Below are 19,084 nucleotides of genomic sequence, written 5' to 3'. Positions count from 1 at the left end.
CTCATCGACACATACATGTACACAAAATTAAAAATAAATCTTAAAAAAAAACACATCCGGAAGACCCCACCTGAGATGCCACTTGCCCAGTGAATCACAGTTTAGGTTGGACCCTGCAAGGTCAAGGTTTTGGCTAAAGGAACTCTGTGGTTTTGAAAGTGACCCACACCACATGTTCTTAGCATCATCTTCCACAGTCCTTTCTCCCCCAGCTCAGCTACTGCACAGACAGACACTCTTTTCACTGATGCTTTGTACTTCTGAGACTCGCCTGCCTCTCTTTTCTGAAATAGCCCCATCCTTGCTGACTTATAGGCATGACCCTCAGCTGCCATGCAAGGTCTAGTCAGTTTTCAACTCCAGGTGAGCTAGCTGTTTCAAGTGTTTTAGGCAATTTTTGAAAGGGTGGATTTTCTTTGTCCCTCCCAAATGATTAAAACAAGAAGTTTCCCCAGAGGAAACATAAAGTCCTTGGTTTTGTCTCACTTTAATAAAGAAGGAAGCCAATCCAAAAAATATAGTTTTTAAGATATTTTTCTTCTTCAGTTTGCTCTGAGACAATCAATATTACTCAGAAGTTAAAAACACCTTGTCCCAATTCAAATAGGTGAAGCCAGGCTACCTTTCTAGCCCCCCAATTCCCCTTCTCTTCCTGCAGTTCTCGTAATGATGCAGCGTCTAGACTGCTTAGAACGAGTGAAAAAGTTGGGAATTTCTTCTGTGGCTTTGCAAGTGGCCACGCAGCCTTCCTCCACACATCCCCGGCAACGCCCAGGGCCTGAAGAAAATACAGAATTTATCAAGCATTCACAACAGAAAAGATACCCACGAATGCCGCATAACTTCAAGCTTCTACTGAGTGGAAGAGGCCGTACAGACTCATCCACGCAATCTGCCATTTCGTTTTAATGTGGCTCCTTCCCCTGGCTCAATAGAAAAGGTCCCAAATAAGTGATTTGTATTCGTAGAAAATTATGTCAAATTCAAGCTTTTGGAGGACACCATTATAAAGTAGTTAGCCTAGGATTAGTGAGACATCTGAGAGGCTAACCTCGCTTGCTGTCAAACCCGATGACCTGAGTTGAAGCCCTGGGACCCACACAGTAAGAGTGGAAAACATGAACTCCAACTGCCACATGTGCACTATGGTGTCCATTCACACACACACACACACACACACACACACACACACACACACACATATGCCTCTGTGAGAACAAAATAAAATGCAATTTAATAATAAAAAGCTGTAGTAAACAGCTCAAAGTGTGTATATCTATTCCCATAAAATTGCGTTAGTAAGAAATCCAGAGGATTCTGCCAAGTCAAAATGGCAGAATTGGGCTCGGTAGGTAAAGTACCTGCCACATTAATGAGGATTCCCAGTCTGATCCCCGGCCTCAAAGTAGAAGCCCGCTGTGGCTGCGCACAGCCATGAACGCAGCCCTTGCAGTGGGGGGAGTCAATGCTGGCCGGGGAGACCAATAGCCAGCCAGTATGGAGGATCAGGGAGCTGTGGTTCCGTGAGAGACGCTCTCACGAAGGAGGAGAAGGATAATGGAAGAGTCGAGCACGGCTTGCACAACCTGGATTGTCGGGCCGAGTGCAGAGGGTGTGCGCTCACACTGCATTCCAGCTGGGCGCTGGGGGAGACGTGCAAAGCTATTTGTCATCAGCAACCTGAAGCTGGGGGCTGAGCTTGCAGCCGGCCCGGTTTCCCCAAAGTGCTCTCTCCTAACTTGCCGGGGCTGTCACTTCTTCAGGCTTTCCCCCAAGAAAGCCTGCCACAGGAGAGCCTATCCTTCCGTTTATCCACAGATAATAGTCTTCCAAGTCTTAAATCCACACAGCACTGGCTTGCTTAGCATAATCTGCCCGTAACTTTCAGATCCACCTATTAGATTTTTCTATGACAAAAGTAACCAGAAAGGTATTCCTGCTGAACGCCGACTGTCAGAACGCACTGGACGAGCTGGTCGCAGACTATAAAAACCTTTACTGTTCCTTTCAGTACACTGACAGGACGTCACCAAGTGCCCAGGGTAGTCCTCTTGACGAGGAAATTAGAGGCTGTGGTTCACCCAAGAGGCTGGGATGTGGCTCGGTTGGTAAAGTGCCATGCTGCAGGGACAAGGACCTGAGTTCAAATCTTAGAACTCACATAGTAAAAGCCTGGTGTGGTGATGAATTCTTTTAATTACAGAAGAGGGGACTTCAGGGGTTTCTGCTGAATCTCTGGGGGGTCAGCCTACCTTGCCTGGCAGCTTCCAGACCAATGATAGGCACTGTCTCTCGAAATGGCAGGTGGTGCCTTAAGCATGATAAAGGAGGCTATCTTTTGGTGTGTACATGTATGCAGATGTGTGCTCGCACTCAGACACACAGACACAGGCACACAGGCACACGCACCAAGACATACACAAAACGTTTGGGAAAAAAACTTAAAAATTTCATTTGGTGGCATGTTATCATCTGTAAAAGTTTTTTAAAAAGTGCTTACTGTGGTGTGTGTGTGTGTGAGAGAGAGAGAGAGAGAGAGAGAGAGAGAGAGAGAGAGAGAGACCGAGAGAGAGAGAGAGAAGGAGGGAAGGAGGGAAGGAGAGAGGGAATGAATATGTGGGTTTGTGCACATGACTGCAGTGCCCACAGAGACCAGGAGAGGGCACTAGATCTCCTAAATGTGTAATTATAAAGGGTTCTGAGCCGCCATCAGAGTGCTGGGAACCAAACTGCAGTGCCCTGGAAGAGCAGCCTGTGCACCTCGCTTCTGTAAAGTGAGTGAACCACCCTCCAGACTCAGGCTTCTGAGGAGAGTTTGAGTGTGAAGCCCTCCACGTTCTCAACTGCACTGAACGTTAGTTAGCAAAGGAATGAAGACTTACTGATTCAGGTTTACAGAGGCAAAACACAGATGGGGCCTTGAGTAATCCAGTCATTTGCAGAAGCTTAGCCAGGAATCACATAAAATATTCTCATTAACCACTGCCTGAGAATGCCTTAGCTTGGCAGGAAGCTCTAAATAATTCATTGGATTCCCGTATCAGAGTCACAGGCATGCCTCCTTATAGACACAAACAGCAGAAAGTGAGCACATCAAAGTAAGGTCCCACCCCCAGGGACTGGTGACATCACCCTGGTCAAATGTCATGCGTGATGAATTATTAGGCCCAGGTGCAAAGTTCACAGCTAGCAACTGTAGAGTGTAAAACACCCCAGTCATTCATTCTGTCCTCGCGGAGAGGAGTCGATCCTCTCGCTAGTAGATTAGAAGTTTTGTAAGGTGGCACCAAAGTCTAGGAACGTGAAGACCAACATTATCGTTCTTCAGCGAAGCAAGTCCAGTATATATGGCGCAGATCTTTGAGACTCAGCAGGGGGAAAGTGTGTTCCTTAGGATATTAGGTCTAAGCAGAGGTCCTACAGGAATAAACACGTTGCAAATGCTGTTTTAATCAGCTTTAAGGAGGCTTTCCAAAAGCATGAATCTTCAGCGTCTTAAGTAAATTATATTATTCCTTTTCATTTGTTGAAAGAGTGGATGTGTTGTGCAGTACTGCTCAAATGCATTGGAACCCAGAGAATTTTTCTCTCCAAACAAGTAATATTTCTGGGGCGGGTGGGGAGGAAGCCTGTGTGTGTGTGTGTGTGTGTGTGTGTGTGCGCGCGCACGAGCGCGCGCACGTAGATGGAGTGACTGTCTGAAAGAGAGAGGGAAATAGATCTCCTAGACGTGGAGTTACAGGCGGTTGTGAGCCACCCAATGTGTGTGGAGGGAGCCAGACCCTGGCACTGCAGTTTTGTGATGCAGCTGAAGTTTCCTAAGTCAGAAAACAGATGATTCCATAATTTAGTTCACAAAGAGGAGGGCTATGAACTTGCAGGAAGAATACATATTACAAATGGGAATACAGGTTACACTAATTTCATATGTATGTAGTCATATGTGTGTCTCCACATAGCTTTTCTGGAATGGTCCCATTTCACTGCAAAAAAAAAAAAGTCTGTTGTCCACATTAGTGCCTATTGAAGGCTATTTTTATTGTTCTTAATTACATGTGTGCGTGTGAGAGATGAGAGTGCGTACACATGCGTGTGCAGTCTCTCTGGAGCCAGAGAGGGTGTCAGATCTCTTGGAGCTGGAGTCGCAGGTAGTTGTGGCATGGGCGTGTGTCATGGGTGCTGGAAATTTAACTTGGGTCCTTGTCAAGAGGAGAATACAGCCTTAAAGATTTTGAGACATCTCTCCGGCCTCCAGGACTGTGGTTTACTTTTATAAGGTTTTAGAAAGAAAGTGTTCATGTTGCCGTGAGGATGGCATAGAAAGGGGGGACAAAAGCGACTTCAGCGTTGCCCGTGATGAGCCCACTCTTTTTTGCTGTGCTTGGTGTGGAACTCCCAGCCTTGTACATTTTAGACAATTGCTCTACCGCTGGGGGACATCCCCAGTCATTTATAATAACAAAGAGATGGACAAACAACACTTGTCCACGGAGGTACTGCTGTGCACGTATTCCTTACATCCTTCCTTAGCATTTTTAGTTAAAAATCTTTGCTTACAAATGACGATTCATTCATTCAACAAATGCCCATCGGGAGCCCACCGTGTGATAAGTTCTAGCAGCAGAATGGAGGGAAAGCATCCTCACACTTGTGAAATTGGTGTTTAGATATGAAGTAGGAAACATTCCAGCTCTCACATAGAGTGCCTAGATGGGCACCCAGGAGGGTGGGCTGAAGTAACTGGTGCTGGTACGGAAAAGAACCTGCGACTGACATGGGTCTTACAGTGAACAGGAGTCCCTGTTGATGAGATCTGCCGTGGTTGAGCTGCAGTTGAGTGTTGAGCATAACTGGTGCACTGTCTGTCCGTCCACTTGTCCTTGCATGCAGTGTCTGACTTGCGCATCGTTTGCGACCCCCAAGTTCACGTGCATTTTTCTTTGATTTTCTCTAGTATATGACCGCTGCTCCCATGCAAGGGACCTACATTCCCCAGTACACGCCTGTGCCTCCGACAGCTGTTTCTATTGAAGTAAGTCTATCCCATAAGCACAAAGAGGCTAGGAGAGAGAAGTCTCAGCCACACAAGTCCCCCTGATCCGAGGAACGCTCAGATAAAATCTTTATGCTCTTCTAAAACCTGTCCCTGTAAGCTAAGTATATACAAGTCTATACATTGACTCATACATTGCTTTACACATGCAGCTAACAAGTCTTATAGAGAGGTATAAAGGGGTTGGGAATTTAGCTCAGTGGTAGAGCGCTTGCCTAGCAAGCACAAGGCCCTGGGTTCCTGGGTTCGGTCCCCAGCTCCGAAAAAAAGAAAAAAGAAATAAAGGTATAAAGGAAGAGTGATTTGCATGCCTAGACAACAATTCAAATCGGTTTCACATCAGATGCAGACCACACTCGTGATCAGAGATAAAGAACAGGTTCTGGCTTAGTTCTTTTCCCTGTTGCTGGGCTATATAACAAAAGCAACTCAGGACAGAATGGGTTCATGCCAGCTCACAGGTCAAGAGCCCCATCCATCCCATGCTCGGGAAGTCATCGAGACTGCTCACGCAGCTGCTCATGTACATGCACAGCCAGAAAGCAGAGAGCACTGAATGCACGCTGCCATTCAGTTTCCCTTTCTCTGTTTGTACAGTGCAGGGTCCCAGCCAGGGAATGGCACCACCTACAATGGGTCTTCCCACCTTATTAACACAAATGAAGATAACCCCACACAAGGGTTTCCTGGGTTGATCTCCCAATCCAATCTGTCAAGCTAAGAACCAAAATTAACCATCCCAGCATCACTTAGGAGTTTGTTAGAAAGGGAACGTATCTGATACCACCACTCTGTTTCCTGAATCTATCTGTTAATTTTGAGATGGTTCCCTGAGAATCCAATCTCATGAAATGAGACAGCACCTTGATGCTTAAACCCTATGCTAATTAAGATCGTTAAAGGGGGTGGTTGTGCTTTTAAAAATATGGATTCCTGAATCTGGTTACAAGAGATTCTTACTGATTGGTCTGGAATATGTACTGGGCGTAGGGATATTTAAACAGTCCCAGAAGATGCCAGTGGGTATTAAGAACTGAGAGCTCTTGCTCCAGTTGCCAGGGTACTCACTGAGTATAAGGCTCTGGACGCCACCCCTGGCATGCTAGAAGGCAAATTAGCAAAAAGACCACTGTTCGAATGAATGAATTCAACATAATCTAGCTTTCCTAGAGATGGGAAAGATGTAATTGAATCACTGTGGGTATCCTGAATCATGCTGTTTGCCATCTTGTCCTTAACGGAAGGAAAGCACCTTCCCTCTTTTCATTGGGACAAATCCATCCCAGCTGCCCTCATTTTCCAGGATGGAGCTGTAAAGGTTCAGAGGAAAGCAGAGAGCCACAAAGATGGTAGTTGGTGGTTAGACTGTATCCACCTCTGGTTAAAACCATGGCCGCTCTTCTTCTAATGCCCAAACACTTTGTGGTCATCGGTGGGCATTCGGAAAAACTAATCAATACACCTCCTCCCAGACTCGATCTTCCCTTCTCTGTAACACAACCAGTAACTGGAGTTCTGTACTTCTCCATGTGAAAATTCACCAGTAGGGAGGTCGACGGAGGTCTTCGCCGAATAAATTGGATCTCTGAAAATGTTTACAGATTTATTTTTGGAGTGTAACAGATGCATGCTTGAAGGCAGGTAAAGAAAGCCCCAAAGATTGACAAGGCATTGCTGTCCAGTTTATGAGGCTAGGGCTGTCACATCCCTTATTGTTTTTAACTTTCGAGATGTGCGGGTCCAAAGTCACGGCCCATTAAGCAGGTTTTAATTGGAGTTCAAGAACATGGGCTTAGATTACATGGTATTTGATACATTTAGTGACTTAAAAACCAACACATTACAAGTACCAGGAGCATAAACACCTGTCACGTATTCGCACTTGTATATACGCCACCAAAGGCTTGTGCTACTGAGAGTCAGAGCCTTTAGTTGGCACAAAGCAACAGACACAGGTAGTTTGGTTGACTTAGATCTGGAGTTGGAGAGAGAAGACTAACTATTCTCACCATTCTGCCTTGAAGCCAGGCTTGTGAAGATCAGGAACGTAGTCATGTTCACGTAAAAACACCAGAAGGACATCTGTTGTTATCCATCAGTCCATCAATGGACCAATCACAAACCAACCCTATTTTGGGGGTTCTAAAAAGAGAAACCCCATTTCCAGAAAAAAAGTACAGAACCAGGAAGTAAGTGATGGGAATAACTGAACATAATCTACACCATCTATGTCACCCACATCACCCACATCATCGCCCACATCATCACCCACATCACCGACATCATCACCCACATCACTGACATCATCACTGACATCATCACCCACATCACTGACATCATCACCCACATCACTGACATCATCACTGACATCATCACCCACATTACTGACATCATCACTGACATCATCACCCACATCACTGACATCATCACCCACATCACTGACATCATCACCCACATCACTGACATCATCACCCACATTACTGACATCATCACTGACATCATCACCCACATCACTGACATCATCACCCACATCACTGACATCATCACCCACATCACTGACATCATCACCCACATCACTGACATCATCACTGACATCATCACCCACATCACCCACATCACTGACATTATCAGCCACATCAACCACATCATCACTCACATCACTGACATCATCACCCACATCATCACCCACATCACCCACATCATCACCCACATCACCCACATCACTGACATTATCAGCCACATCAACCACATCATCACTCACATCACTGACATCATCACTCACATCACTGACATCATCACCCACATCATCACCCACATCACCCACATCATCACCCACATCACCCACATCACTGACATTATCAGCCACATCAACCACATCATCACTCACATCACTGACATCATCACTCACATCACCCACATCATCACCCACATCATCACCCACATCATCACCCACATCATCACCCACATCATCACCCACATCACTCACATCACTGACATCATCACTGACATCATCACCCACATCATCACCCACATCACCCGCATCATCTGCATAATCCAGGACAAGGATCCAAAATTACCCCAACTTGAAGCTGCCATAGCTGCTGATTCCTCCTCCTCCTCCTCCTCCTTCTCCTCCCTCTCCTCTTCCTCCTTCTCCTCCTCCTCCTTCTCCTCCTTCTCCTTCACTTCCCCCTCCCCCTCCTCTTCCTTTTCCTCTTCTTTCTCTTCCTCCCCCTTCTCCTCATCCCCTCTTCCTCCTCTTTTATTTCTCTGAAGCCTCTGGCTTAATGCCTGTCTGTGTCTTAGAAAGCAAACCACAATAAAACAAGGAAGGAAGGAAGGAAGGAAGGAGGGAGGGAGGGAAGGAAGGAAGGAAGGAAGGAAGGAAGGAAGGAAGGAAGGAAACCAACACAAGAACCTGGGCCAGATGGCAAATGCCATTGATCCCAGGGCTCTAGAAGCAGAGACATGAATTCCAAGTCAGCATGGTTTAGGTAGTAAACTCCAGGCCAGCCAGGGCTGCACAAGGAAACACTATTAAAATAAAACAGAAACAATACCATCAGCAACACAGATCTTATGCAAGAAACTAGAGGGAGCACGTCTTCCACTTTCCTAACACAGAAAGTTGGTTCTCAGCCCCCAAGCCCGGAGGTTCAGGAACAATGGCAGCTCCAATTCCAAGGGATGTAACACCTTCTTCCGCCTGCCAAGCTTGCTCACACACACGTGGGCATATATGCACTAGACATCTACACATCTGTACATAAATAAGAATGTATAATAGATCTTCAGAAACATGCTTAGGTTATTGTAGGAGAGGCCGGACTGTGATTATAGACAGCTTTAATTGAGGGCGGACTCCTCTGTCGCAAATACGGTTGAAATGGTTTTCTGACCATACGACCTTTCCGAGGACGTCCGCTGACCCAGCTTACTGGTGTTTCATCATCAATACAACAAGATCAACCATTCCACACGCATGCCCTGATGTTTCACTTTGCGCCGGTGCCGTGCTTTCCTGTGGCCGAGGGTTATCTCTTCAAACCCAACAGAAGGGCATTTGTGCTGCATCTAGAAAGGGCCCTTGGCTGAAACAAATAAGGCCTGTGTGTACCGATTTGCTTCTTTAGGGTGTTGTTGCTGATACCTCTCCCCAGACGGTGGCCCCCTCATCCCAGGACAGCAGTGGTCAGCAGCAACAGTTAGCAGTGGACACACCCAGTGAACACGCGCCGGCATATTCATTCCAACAGTCCAAGTAAGTCCGCGCTCAGCTGAGCTCCTCTCAGAAGCAGAGACCGGGAAGTCCTTTCCTCAGAGTGTTTCCGTTTGTTTTGGTTTCGCAGAAACCACCCGTAAACTCAGCGATAGACTTTTCTTGGGCTCATGGTCACGTGAGTGGCTTCCCGTGAGTGGATTTCCCAGTTTTAGTGGTACTTAGCCCTGTATATGGAATCAGTAGTCATCCCGACCCTCTGCTTTGGGATGGTGAAAGGCTGACCGTATGCTTCCCGTCTTTTCACAAATCGGTTTCCAGACAAGTTAGACTTCCAAGAGTAGCAGGAAGAAAACCCAGCGGAAACAAGCTGTCAGGTTTGCATCTATGCATTAGCAGGCATCCTATTGGTTAATGCAAGTCACGTGACTCAACAGTCAATGAAGGTCCTCGCTTCAAGAGTGAAACATTAAAAAAAAAAAAAAATCCAGCTCCGAAAAAAAAAAAAAGAAAAATAGAAAAAAAAATCTGTTCAATGCTATTGGGAAAACTATAGTGTTCCACCTTAAACTATATAGTGACCCAGACGCCCTGTTCTTAAACTCTTAAACAGTTACAGTGACATTCTCATTGCAGGGTGACTTTGAATACCTGGGTAATGGTCACGGACAAGGAGAATATTGTTAAATATACGACAGTGATAATAGGCAGGCCCATCCTGCCCAGGAATTAAATAGCAGAGGGGAATAACGCCATACTCGGAATTACCCATGAAAAAAATTTTAATCACCCCTATAAAGCAAATTACATTCGGCCGTGTGTGTGGAGCTAATGTGTAGATTACATTCCGAGGGCTCTTCTCTGAAGGGGGAGGAATTAACAATGGGAAAGTATATGTCGAGAATCCTTTGGGAGCAAATTATTCCAATTGGGCGCATCATGGCTGAGCCTCTGAGGAGCGGAGACCAGTCGGACGAATCTGTGAGTCTTGCCCACTGTTCTGCCACCCCTAAAGTGCCGAAGGATCAGAGATCATGTCAAGTGAAATAGGCCAGATAAGACAAATAGTATCTTTATTTTCACATGCAGAGTGTGGTTTTGGATATAGACTCCTATACACATATGTGGATACATACATCTACACTCGCAAGATATTATATATATATATATATATATATATATATATATATATATAAATTTATGTTATTTCTGTTCCAGTGGAACAGAAAAATGATTTAGCTAGTCCTTACAGTGTAGCTTTCTTGAGTATCCTAGATTTTCACCACCTAGAAGGTTCTCAAAGATGTGCTGATGAAAAAGCCACTTCTTACTTTGCTCGGAGCCCCTTTTCTTGGGGCCATTATGCTAAGTGAGGTGTGGAGATCTTTAAGAGCTTCCTAATGGCTGACATTCCTCATCAGACACCGGCTGACCCTCCCGTGGGGTGTGAGGTGCAGACGGGGCCACCTTGTACCCTGAAAGGCAGCTTGACACATTACATGCATTTAACATTCAGATGTCTACAGTCAAAGGACTGCAAACCACAGCCATCGCAGGCAGGGGTCCCAGGGACACATTTGAGGGGCACAACACTCGGATTATGGATGAAAGGTCTACCACAGACTATGTCCCCCGTCCACATTTTACTTTTCAGGCTAAAATAAAGAACTTGAAGTCCTGTTTCAAGGGTAGCTTACAGCTGCCTATGACTCGAGCTCTTGGAAATTCTGGGTGCCCACACAGACGTTTGCAAGCACACACACATATACACATAGAACTTTCATTGATGCAGACGGACTATCAGCTCTTATCACCAAAGGAGGCCATTCCTGTGACTTGCTCTGGAAAGTCTATGAGAATACCATTCCCCATGGAGTCACCACTTATCCCTTGTGCCGTATGTAAAACCTTTTAAAAAGCTGAAATCCGGGGGCTTATGAGGTGCCTCACTTGATAAGGGGACCTGAGTTCTAATCCCCAACACCCACGTAAGAAGCAGAGTGTGGACGCATGTGACTGTTTCCCAGCACTGGGTGACCCGAGTCAAACAGACCTCAAGGCCTTACAATCCAGCCAACCAGCTCTGCAGAAAGTGAGCCGGAGGGTCAGCGTCTGCAAGTAATAAAGTGGAGACCAATAGAGAAGAGATTAGATTCAACTTTGACCTTCAACCTCCACATGTGCACAACCAAATGCACACCCACACATGTGCAGACACACAATGTATACACTCAAGATTAAAAGTTAGGTGTTTGATATTTTTTTGCATTTTTAATTAAAATCCCTTTCCATTTCCTCCCTCCTTCCCTCCCATCCTCCCCAATCTCAAATCGATAACCTCTTTGTTAATTACTATTGGCCATCCAGTACAAAGCACTCAGACCTGGAATCATATACACACAAACAACAAAAACACGGACTCATTAATATATTCCTGCACGTGTGTATAAAAGGTAATGAATAAAAATAAAAGTTTATATGTAGCCAGATCCCATGAAACATACGTGTGAGTCCAGTTAAATTCCCAATCGCAGAACCAGGATTCTTGGCCTCCAACTCCACACTTGTGACCCTGTGTTGCAATTCAAGTATTGAGGACCCTGGCCCGTCCATTTGAAGTTATGTGATCACCGATCTCTGAAAAGTAAAACTCAGATCACTGATGAAAGAGATTTGCCACTGTCCACTAGAAGTTGGGTTAGAAAGCCCATCGTAGACCCCAGTGAGATGACACAGGGGACACAGTTCAACTGAGAGGAGAACTGAGCTGTGCAGTCTGTCCGTCTGCTCTCCACACAGCAAGCTAGATGGACTAAGAATCCTCTGATTGTCAAGTAATAAATAATACAAAATATACCTCGAGGCTACCCAGTGACTCTTCCCTTCTGCTGTGCCCTGCTTTGAGTGTGCCCACTAAGGCTTTGAGGATGACAGCTCGGTCTCCAGTAAGGCCACAGAGATGATGACAGGACCCATAAGAGGTAGAACCTCTTGGCAGATCACAGTGCTCTTGGGGTCAGAAGGCATTGATGCAGTTGTCATGGCAACCTGAGTTTTGTCTTGGATATGTGTAAGGACCCTTGATGCTTTTGCTAAGGTCCCCAGCATCTACATGGCTGCTGGCAATCACTTCAAAGCAGTCTGATGTCCCCTCCCAGGCTCTGACAGCGAAGCATACACATGCTACACATTCACACGTACGAGCAAACCGTTATCCACACAAAAAACAAAATAAATCTTTACAAATATCTAAGTCCACCAACCCCGGTTTTGACAGAGTCTGACACAAGTGTGGAATGTTACGGGATGGACAGAACTTGACCGCCTCAGAGGCTAATATGGCAGTGGCCTGCTTCTTTGAGTGTGAGGAAAAACTTGCACTTCTCAACTAATGAGACGTTACAGGAAACAACAGAAGAAAAGCCTGGATGTAATAACCACTCTTGCCCATTTGTCTTTGCAGACCATAGGCAGAAGCGAGGACACTCGTCTGAACCCCTACCTTCAATGAAGAAACGTCACTGAACAAGAAGTTAGTTGGCCTCCGGTTTGCACAGGCCCCAGGGGAACGCTTTCTTCTTTTATTTTTATTATTATTTTTTTTATTTTATACTTTACTCAAAGAAAACAAAATTTTTACGTGCTGTACGAATGGTTCCTTCGTGTGGTCTAACAGTTGTTTTTGTCATTTTTTTTTAATTAAGGGGAAAATAAATCCCAGAAAAGGGGGATGGGGTGGTAAACATCACAAGTTGATGCTTTCTTTGGAAAAACAGAATTTGCCTAAAGGTATAAGTAGTATTTTTTTTTAAAGTAGAAACATCAATGTCAAGATTTGGGCAACCAGAAGTATAAGAAAATTATTTTCCTCAGTAGTTAAGCTATTTTTTCCTCTTCCTTTCTTGTTTGAACCTCTTGGGTTTTTTATATATATATATATATTTTATGTTTTCTTAGAAATATTTAGGTAAGGTTTATCTTGAATCTTAATTGCCTTAATTTTAAGGACGTCAAAGGCTCCAGAGGCATGCTTTCAGTGTCTTGTTTTTAAAAAAAATATATATATATATATATCAAGAAAGAATTGAGGTATTGTGCCAGTTTTCACTGGCATAGAAGATGGAGACTGAGTTTTTAGGGTGGAAAAAAAAGGAAAAAAAACTGTACAGTTTAAAGGAAAATGTTCTTTCTTCATTTGAAGAAAATTTGTTGATAAACAAAACCAAGGCAACCGCGAGAATCGGGAAACGCTGGGACACTTCTCATGAACTTTGACACAATCCCTCTAAAAGGCTAAAAGACATTTTACGGTAAAGTTATTCATGTTGGTTTGAAAAACAACTGCATTAGAGATGATGTGTGTTTGGGGGGCAGAATGCAGATTTTTTTCTTTTTTTAATTTACAAGAGCGTCGTGGTTGCTAGCGAAAGCGTTAGCGCTTTTTATCTGCAGTCTTTTCTATGAGCTTTGTCAGGTTCTAGTCAGCTTTGCTTGTCACATTGCAAAACCTAGCATAAGAGCACTCAAAACAAAATTTTAAGTAGATAGAAGCTTACGGTCAAAAAAGTGCAAAAAAAAAAATTAAAAAAAAAAACAAAAACCACACACACAAAGAAAAAAACAAAAACAAAAAAAAAAAAGCAATAGATAGAGAAATTGTTGACAATTTCTGTAGTCTTTCTTGGTTGTGGTCAATTGCAGCCTATGGATGGCCTATTTTATACCAAAGATGAAATGAGACCCTGTTACAGGCGATGGTAGACACTGCTTTTCTTTCTTTGAAGTTTCGTTTGACCTACATGGCCGGACCAGTTCTAACTTCATTTAAACTACCTTCCACTAGTGTATTACATAACCGCAAAAAAACAAAAAAAAAATGTTTTTCTAAAAATGTGTATTTGTTGATAGTTGAAGTTTGTTCCTATCCTGCTCAGCCGTTTAAGCATGAAGAATTTGAGACCCAGTGGGATGGATGGATGCGGGCGGCTTTAACTCCTGTGAGCGTTATCAGCTCCTGGCCAGCTCTCTCAGAAGTGGATAGGTGGCCACTGATACACGGGGTCCTTTGTTCAAGAGGTTGCAATGTCGTCAACGTCATCTGAACTGCAAGCTAAGGATGCTTTTGACGTCTGAAAGGCCACTTGTCGGAAAGTCTCGGCGATGTTCAGCGCAGTGGGGTGTGGCCCCCAGAGAAGTTCTCACAAATTGGTAGCAATGTTCCTTTCAAGCACCGACAGGTTTTTGTCTTCCCACCTTCGTTTAGTTATCGGCCCACCTCGCACAGGCGCTTTGGTTCTGTGTTTGGAAAGGGGGTGTTTTACTTTTACCCCCTTCCCCCCCACTCCCCCCCACCAAGTTGTGTTCTCATATCTTGATATTGACAGGAGAGGTGACAGAGCCCTCTTTAAATTTCAGTTTAATTCTCCAAGATAAGTGGGGCCATTAAGATCTAAGACTCCTTCGAGTGCAGTAGGGGCAAGCTCTTAACACGCTAGTTGACAATCAATAAAATTGCTTTCTTTTTATCAACGAGAACCACGAGAGTTAGGGGTTGACCCAGCACAGAAACCAAAGGAGATATTTGCACTTAGGATAATGCAAAACTTGGCTTAAAATGATGTAAGTTGATTTAGTGAGAAAGTCCTAACCATTCCGACTCATCGTACCTGGGATCAACGGATCTTGTCTGGCTGGAAGTGAGAGGCGGTGGTGTGGAGGCGGAGGTGGTGCTGTTCATGGGAGCACTCCCAAGACTTGCTTCTGAATGGAACACTTAAATGAGGTAGGCAAAGCTCTGTTCTTCAGGGTTCGTCCATCTGAGTGCATAGGGAGGAGACAGAAACAAGCACTGAAGAGGAAAAGCGAGTAGGCTTTCAGAAACGAAACTACTTGTAAGGCAAATCACGGTCCCATTAGGTACCCACAACTAAGGAGTCTTAACCAGTCCGAAGGTTCATATTCCACCGTCTCACTAGACCCCGGTTCTCTTCTTTGCAACCCTGTGAACTGAGAGCTCACACCCAGAAAGTCACTTTCTATGATGGCCAACAAACTAAATACAGAATGGTATCCAAGGAGACGGCGACACACTACGGAGACAGCCTGTGCTTCACCTTTATCCTAATGTCTTTCCGTGCTTTGGAGGGAACCTGAGAAGCCTGCAGCCTTCGGTCGCCCTGGTCAGCTCCTTGTGTGTTGGAAGGGTGGACTTGAATTTGTCTGTGGAAAGCAAACCCTCAAGTTCCAGGGGCTCTCCGAAAACTCACTGGTGACCCCACTTTCTCTTTCTCCCTCACCTCCTCTCGGTTCTCTGTGTATGTGAGGATTATCCTGGGCATCGTTCATTTGAATATGGAACCAACATACTTTCTTGTCCTTTCTGTAAAAGTACAAAAATACATGTATTCACGTGATACAAAGAGAGTCTCATTTGCATAACCAATAATGAGGCTTCAAGGTAGCTACCATGTGGCGGTTGAAGGTGCCTAGGGAACTTCATGCTCAAAACTCCTGTCTTACATATTCACTCTGAAACATTTCTTTCAACTTTGAAATTTTCCTCATCTCTTTTCTTTCAAGCCACCTCGGGCCAAAGGAAATCATTATGTCCTTTTATATGTTCCTGTGTGTTTTATGTTTGGGCTGTCTTGATAGTGCCATTCCATAAAATCTTTTGAGAAGAAAAAAAATGTGGGTATTCAAATCGGCTCCCTCTTATTCTGTCATTTTTTTTTTTACCTAAGAGCAGTTTTTCAATAGTCCGATGTAAAAGGGAAAGAAAAGACATCAATTACTAAGTTGTAATAAAAACAAGACACCACCACCACCCCCAAAAAGAAAATACACGCATGTGTGCAGTGCACATGCCTGAATCTCGACCACCACTACACATGCTGGTCCTCATGAGTTAGCACTATAGTCATTTTTAGATTTGAAGTAAAATTCTAGTTCTTGAGATTGTCAAAATATTTTGATTTTATTCCCTTTTATTACCCCATCCTGGATTTAGGAAACCAACTAGAGCCACAGTCCAAACAAGATAAATACCCTGTCATCTAAGTGCTACAAATTTCTGTCAGGACAGTGGATGTCTTCGAATAATGACAAAGGCATCAGGGGAGGCCAAGTGTGTGGTGACTGGTAGCTGTTTTCACTTAAGGACCCCAGGACAGAACCTGTGTGAGCTAGTGGTAATATCAGCAGGTGCTGAAGATTAAAAATAATTCCTTAGTTTTTATTTTTTTAAACCTTTTTTTAATGGTTGGAATATCTATTTAAAAAAAAAACAAAACCTACGTATCTTTTCTATTAATTTAAAAATCCCCTTCACTGAAGAGTGGGATTTGGTCTCAACAGGGTCCTTGCACTCTTCTTCATGATTGAGATGTTTGGATGGGACATCTGCATAGACTGTGATATTAATAGGCTAAAAAATACTTTTGACAATCCAGTCTCATCCGCCTGAGTGCAAAGAACTGCAGGTGATCTGAAGACTGAAGAGGAAGTCTTACGTGAGCCTCAGTGGAAAGCCGGTGATTTCAAACTAGTGAGACCATAGGATCAAAAGTCACCCGGAATGGCTTTCAGCATCATAAGCGATCACACATCAGAATATAATATAATATAATCATGTCACAGAACCTTGCTCTATTTTAGCTCGACCACAGTGTGGAGCAAAGAATACGGTTTTTTGTTTGTTTGTTTGTTTGTTTGCTTGTTTTTTGTTTTCGTTGTTTTGTCATTGAGACTGATATGCTGAACATTTATTTTGAGCCCACTGACCTTGACAGATTCTCTGGAACCCCAGAATTGGCAGGCACCTTGAGTCCATTTCCCTAACATGGGGTTTCTTTCATCCACGAATCAACTCATTTTACAGTTTCAGTGTTGTACGGTGGTTGGTCTGGTTTGAGATTAACATTTCTTACCCATACAAAAGTGGACCCTTCAACCACTCACCATCTGTCTCAGTCATCCTTTGTGATGACCTGGAGTTTAGCAAAGAAAAAAGCTGAGTAAGAAGTGGCTCCAAGTGGCTCCACGATTTAAGAAACTGGGTTCAGCGAAGATTTCTGATTTCTGATTTCTACTGTTTTTGAGGCAATACCCCAACTTGTAACATGCAGACATAGTCGCTGTCACAGAAAGGGCTGGATGTCTTCTAGGCAGTAAGAGCCATGAAGTTCTGGGCAGAAAATTAGCTAGCGTGCTGGGGGATTCATTTCAGAGCTGAACAGAGCTTGGGGTTTCAAAAAGAAAAGCAAAAAAGAAAGTAAGACCAGAGTCACCTGGGAGATTTTCTTAACACTGCTCCATTTCAAAGAAATATAATCACTGTCCATACCCAAAGGGCTAGCTAACTAGTTTGTGGGGGTGTTTTGTCTTTTCTTCTCAATGACTGGCCCTGTTAACCTTAGCATCTCACTGCGTGGGTGGACAGAAAAAAACCCTGAAAATAACAGCTCACACCAGTCTCTCTTGCTTCTCAAGTACTGATGTGTCTAGGGAGTTTTAATCATTACTGAAATCAGTCTCCACACAGAATACACTATGAATTTCAACAGTCCATAATGTCCTCTTCCTATCCACCACACACAATCTGGAGCTGGCTGCATGCTTGCAAAACACAAATGGAAAAATTATAAGAACAAACTTGGCTCCCCTTAAAAGAAAGCTACTTTGGCACCATTCTCTTGACTGAAACTCAAACCAGGAAAACAAAAAAAGATAAACACATTCTCTATCAGGAGAAAAATAAGGTCATTCTGGCTAAATACACAGTTTTAATCCCCTTCTTAAATCTTTTGACAACAAAAATATATCATTTTTATTTTTGTTGTTGTTGTTTCTATTTGAATCTGTTACTGTGTTAAGACTGAAAGTTACTCGTATCCTGAGGCATAATTTTATGGCCATTATGTACCTAAGTAAAAAGTGTAGCATTAGTGTTACTCTTTGGACTTTAAAACCTTTGGTCCAACATTGTTAATAAAGATGCTCTCTCCTCCTCTCCAAATGTGTTAGGTCCTCACAGGTAAAAAGAAGTGAGCTGTTCCATCCCTGTTAGGAATAGTAAAATTGTTTCAAAGAGTCATTGGGTATCCAAAATCACACTGTTCTCCACTCTGGAAACAATCTGTCCCCATTAACTTAAGAAAATCATTGGAATCTTAATTTTTAAGCTCTGGGTGAAAGTACTTCAGTTTCTAGGAAAGTGTGACAGGGCTTTCTCTTTAAAAGCCTTGGTTTATGTCGTCATCCTCAGCTTCGTGGACCTCCCAAAACACCCTTTCGAGATTTTATTTAAGGGCATCTTTGTATTGCTGTCTCTGATTGTCATGGAGAGTTCTGTAATCCTGTGGCGTTTGGTTTTATTTCTAAGTTCTTTCATGTGTATCATGGTCACGTTAGATACCATTTCCCCTGTTTCCTGGGCTCTCTGTAGATCAGTGGATATTAGGTTTCAATTTCTGTTTTCTTTGATGAAGCTTTCAATAAAAAATGGAAATAAAATCAACAAAGCAGGGCCATGGTGTTTGTTTGCACTTTTCTAGAAACTTGGTGTGGGAAACAGAGGAGCCGTGTCTGGGTTTAATTCTGTTTTTTAAATTGTTGTTATTTTCTGGACTCAATGGAAGAAAAGATCACTCAGGGCTGGAGAGATGGCACAATGGTTGGATCCTGTAGAGGGACTCAGGTTTGTTTGCTCTCATCTACCCCTGTTGGCTTACAACCACCTGTGACTCCAGCTCCAGGGAACACACACACACACACAAAACACACACACACAAAACACACACACACACAAAACA

General features: G+C 43.8%; 1 protein-coding gene across 1 annotated transcript in view; it reads left to right on the top strand.

Annotated features, from left to right (window-relative positions):
* Rbms3 (RNA binding motif, single stranded interacting protein 3) overlaps positions 1-18,789 on the top strand; it is a 688,236-nt gene extending 669,447 nt beyond the window's left edge. The window contains 3 exon segments of the mRNA NM_001401889.1: positions 4,955-5,032; positions 9,187-9,314; positions 12,736-18,789. Of these exon segments, the coding sequence (NP_001388818.1) occupies positions 4,955-5,032; positions 9,187-9,314; positions 12,736-12,742 (213 nt within the window). The 3' untranslated portion in view covers positions 12,743-18,789.
* Positions 18,790-19,084: the final 295 nt, after the last annotated feature.

Source organism: Rattus norvegicus, chromosome 8 (assembly GCF_021556685.1).
Source record: "Rattus norvegicus strain SHRSP/BbbUtx chromosome 8, alternate assembly SHRSP_T2T, whole genome shotgun sequence".
Taxonomy (NCBI): domain Eukaryota; kingdom Metazoa; phylum Chordata; class Mammalia; order Rodentia; family Muridae; genus Rattus; species Rattus norvegicus.
The sequence above is the reverse complement of the archived record's forward strand: the minus strand, read 5'-3'. Positions and strand labels throughout refer to the sequence as shown.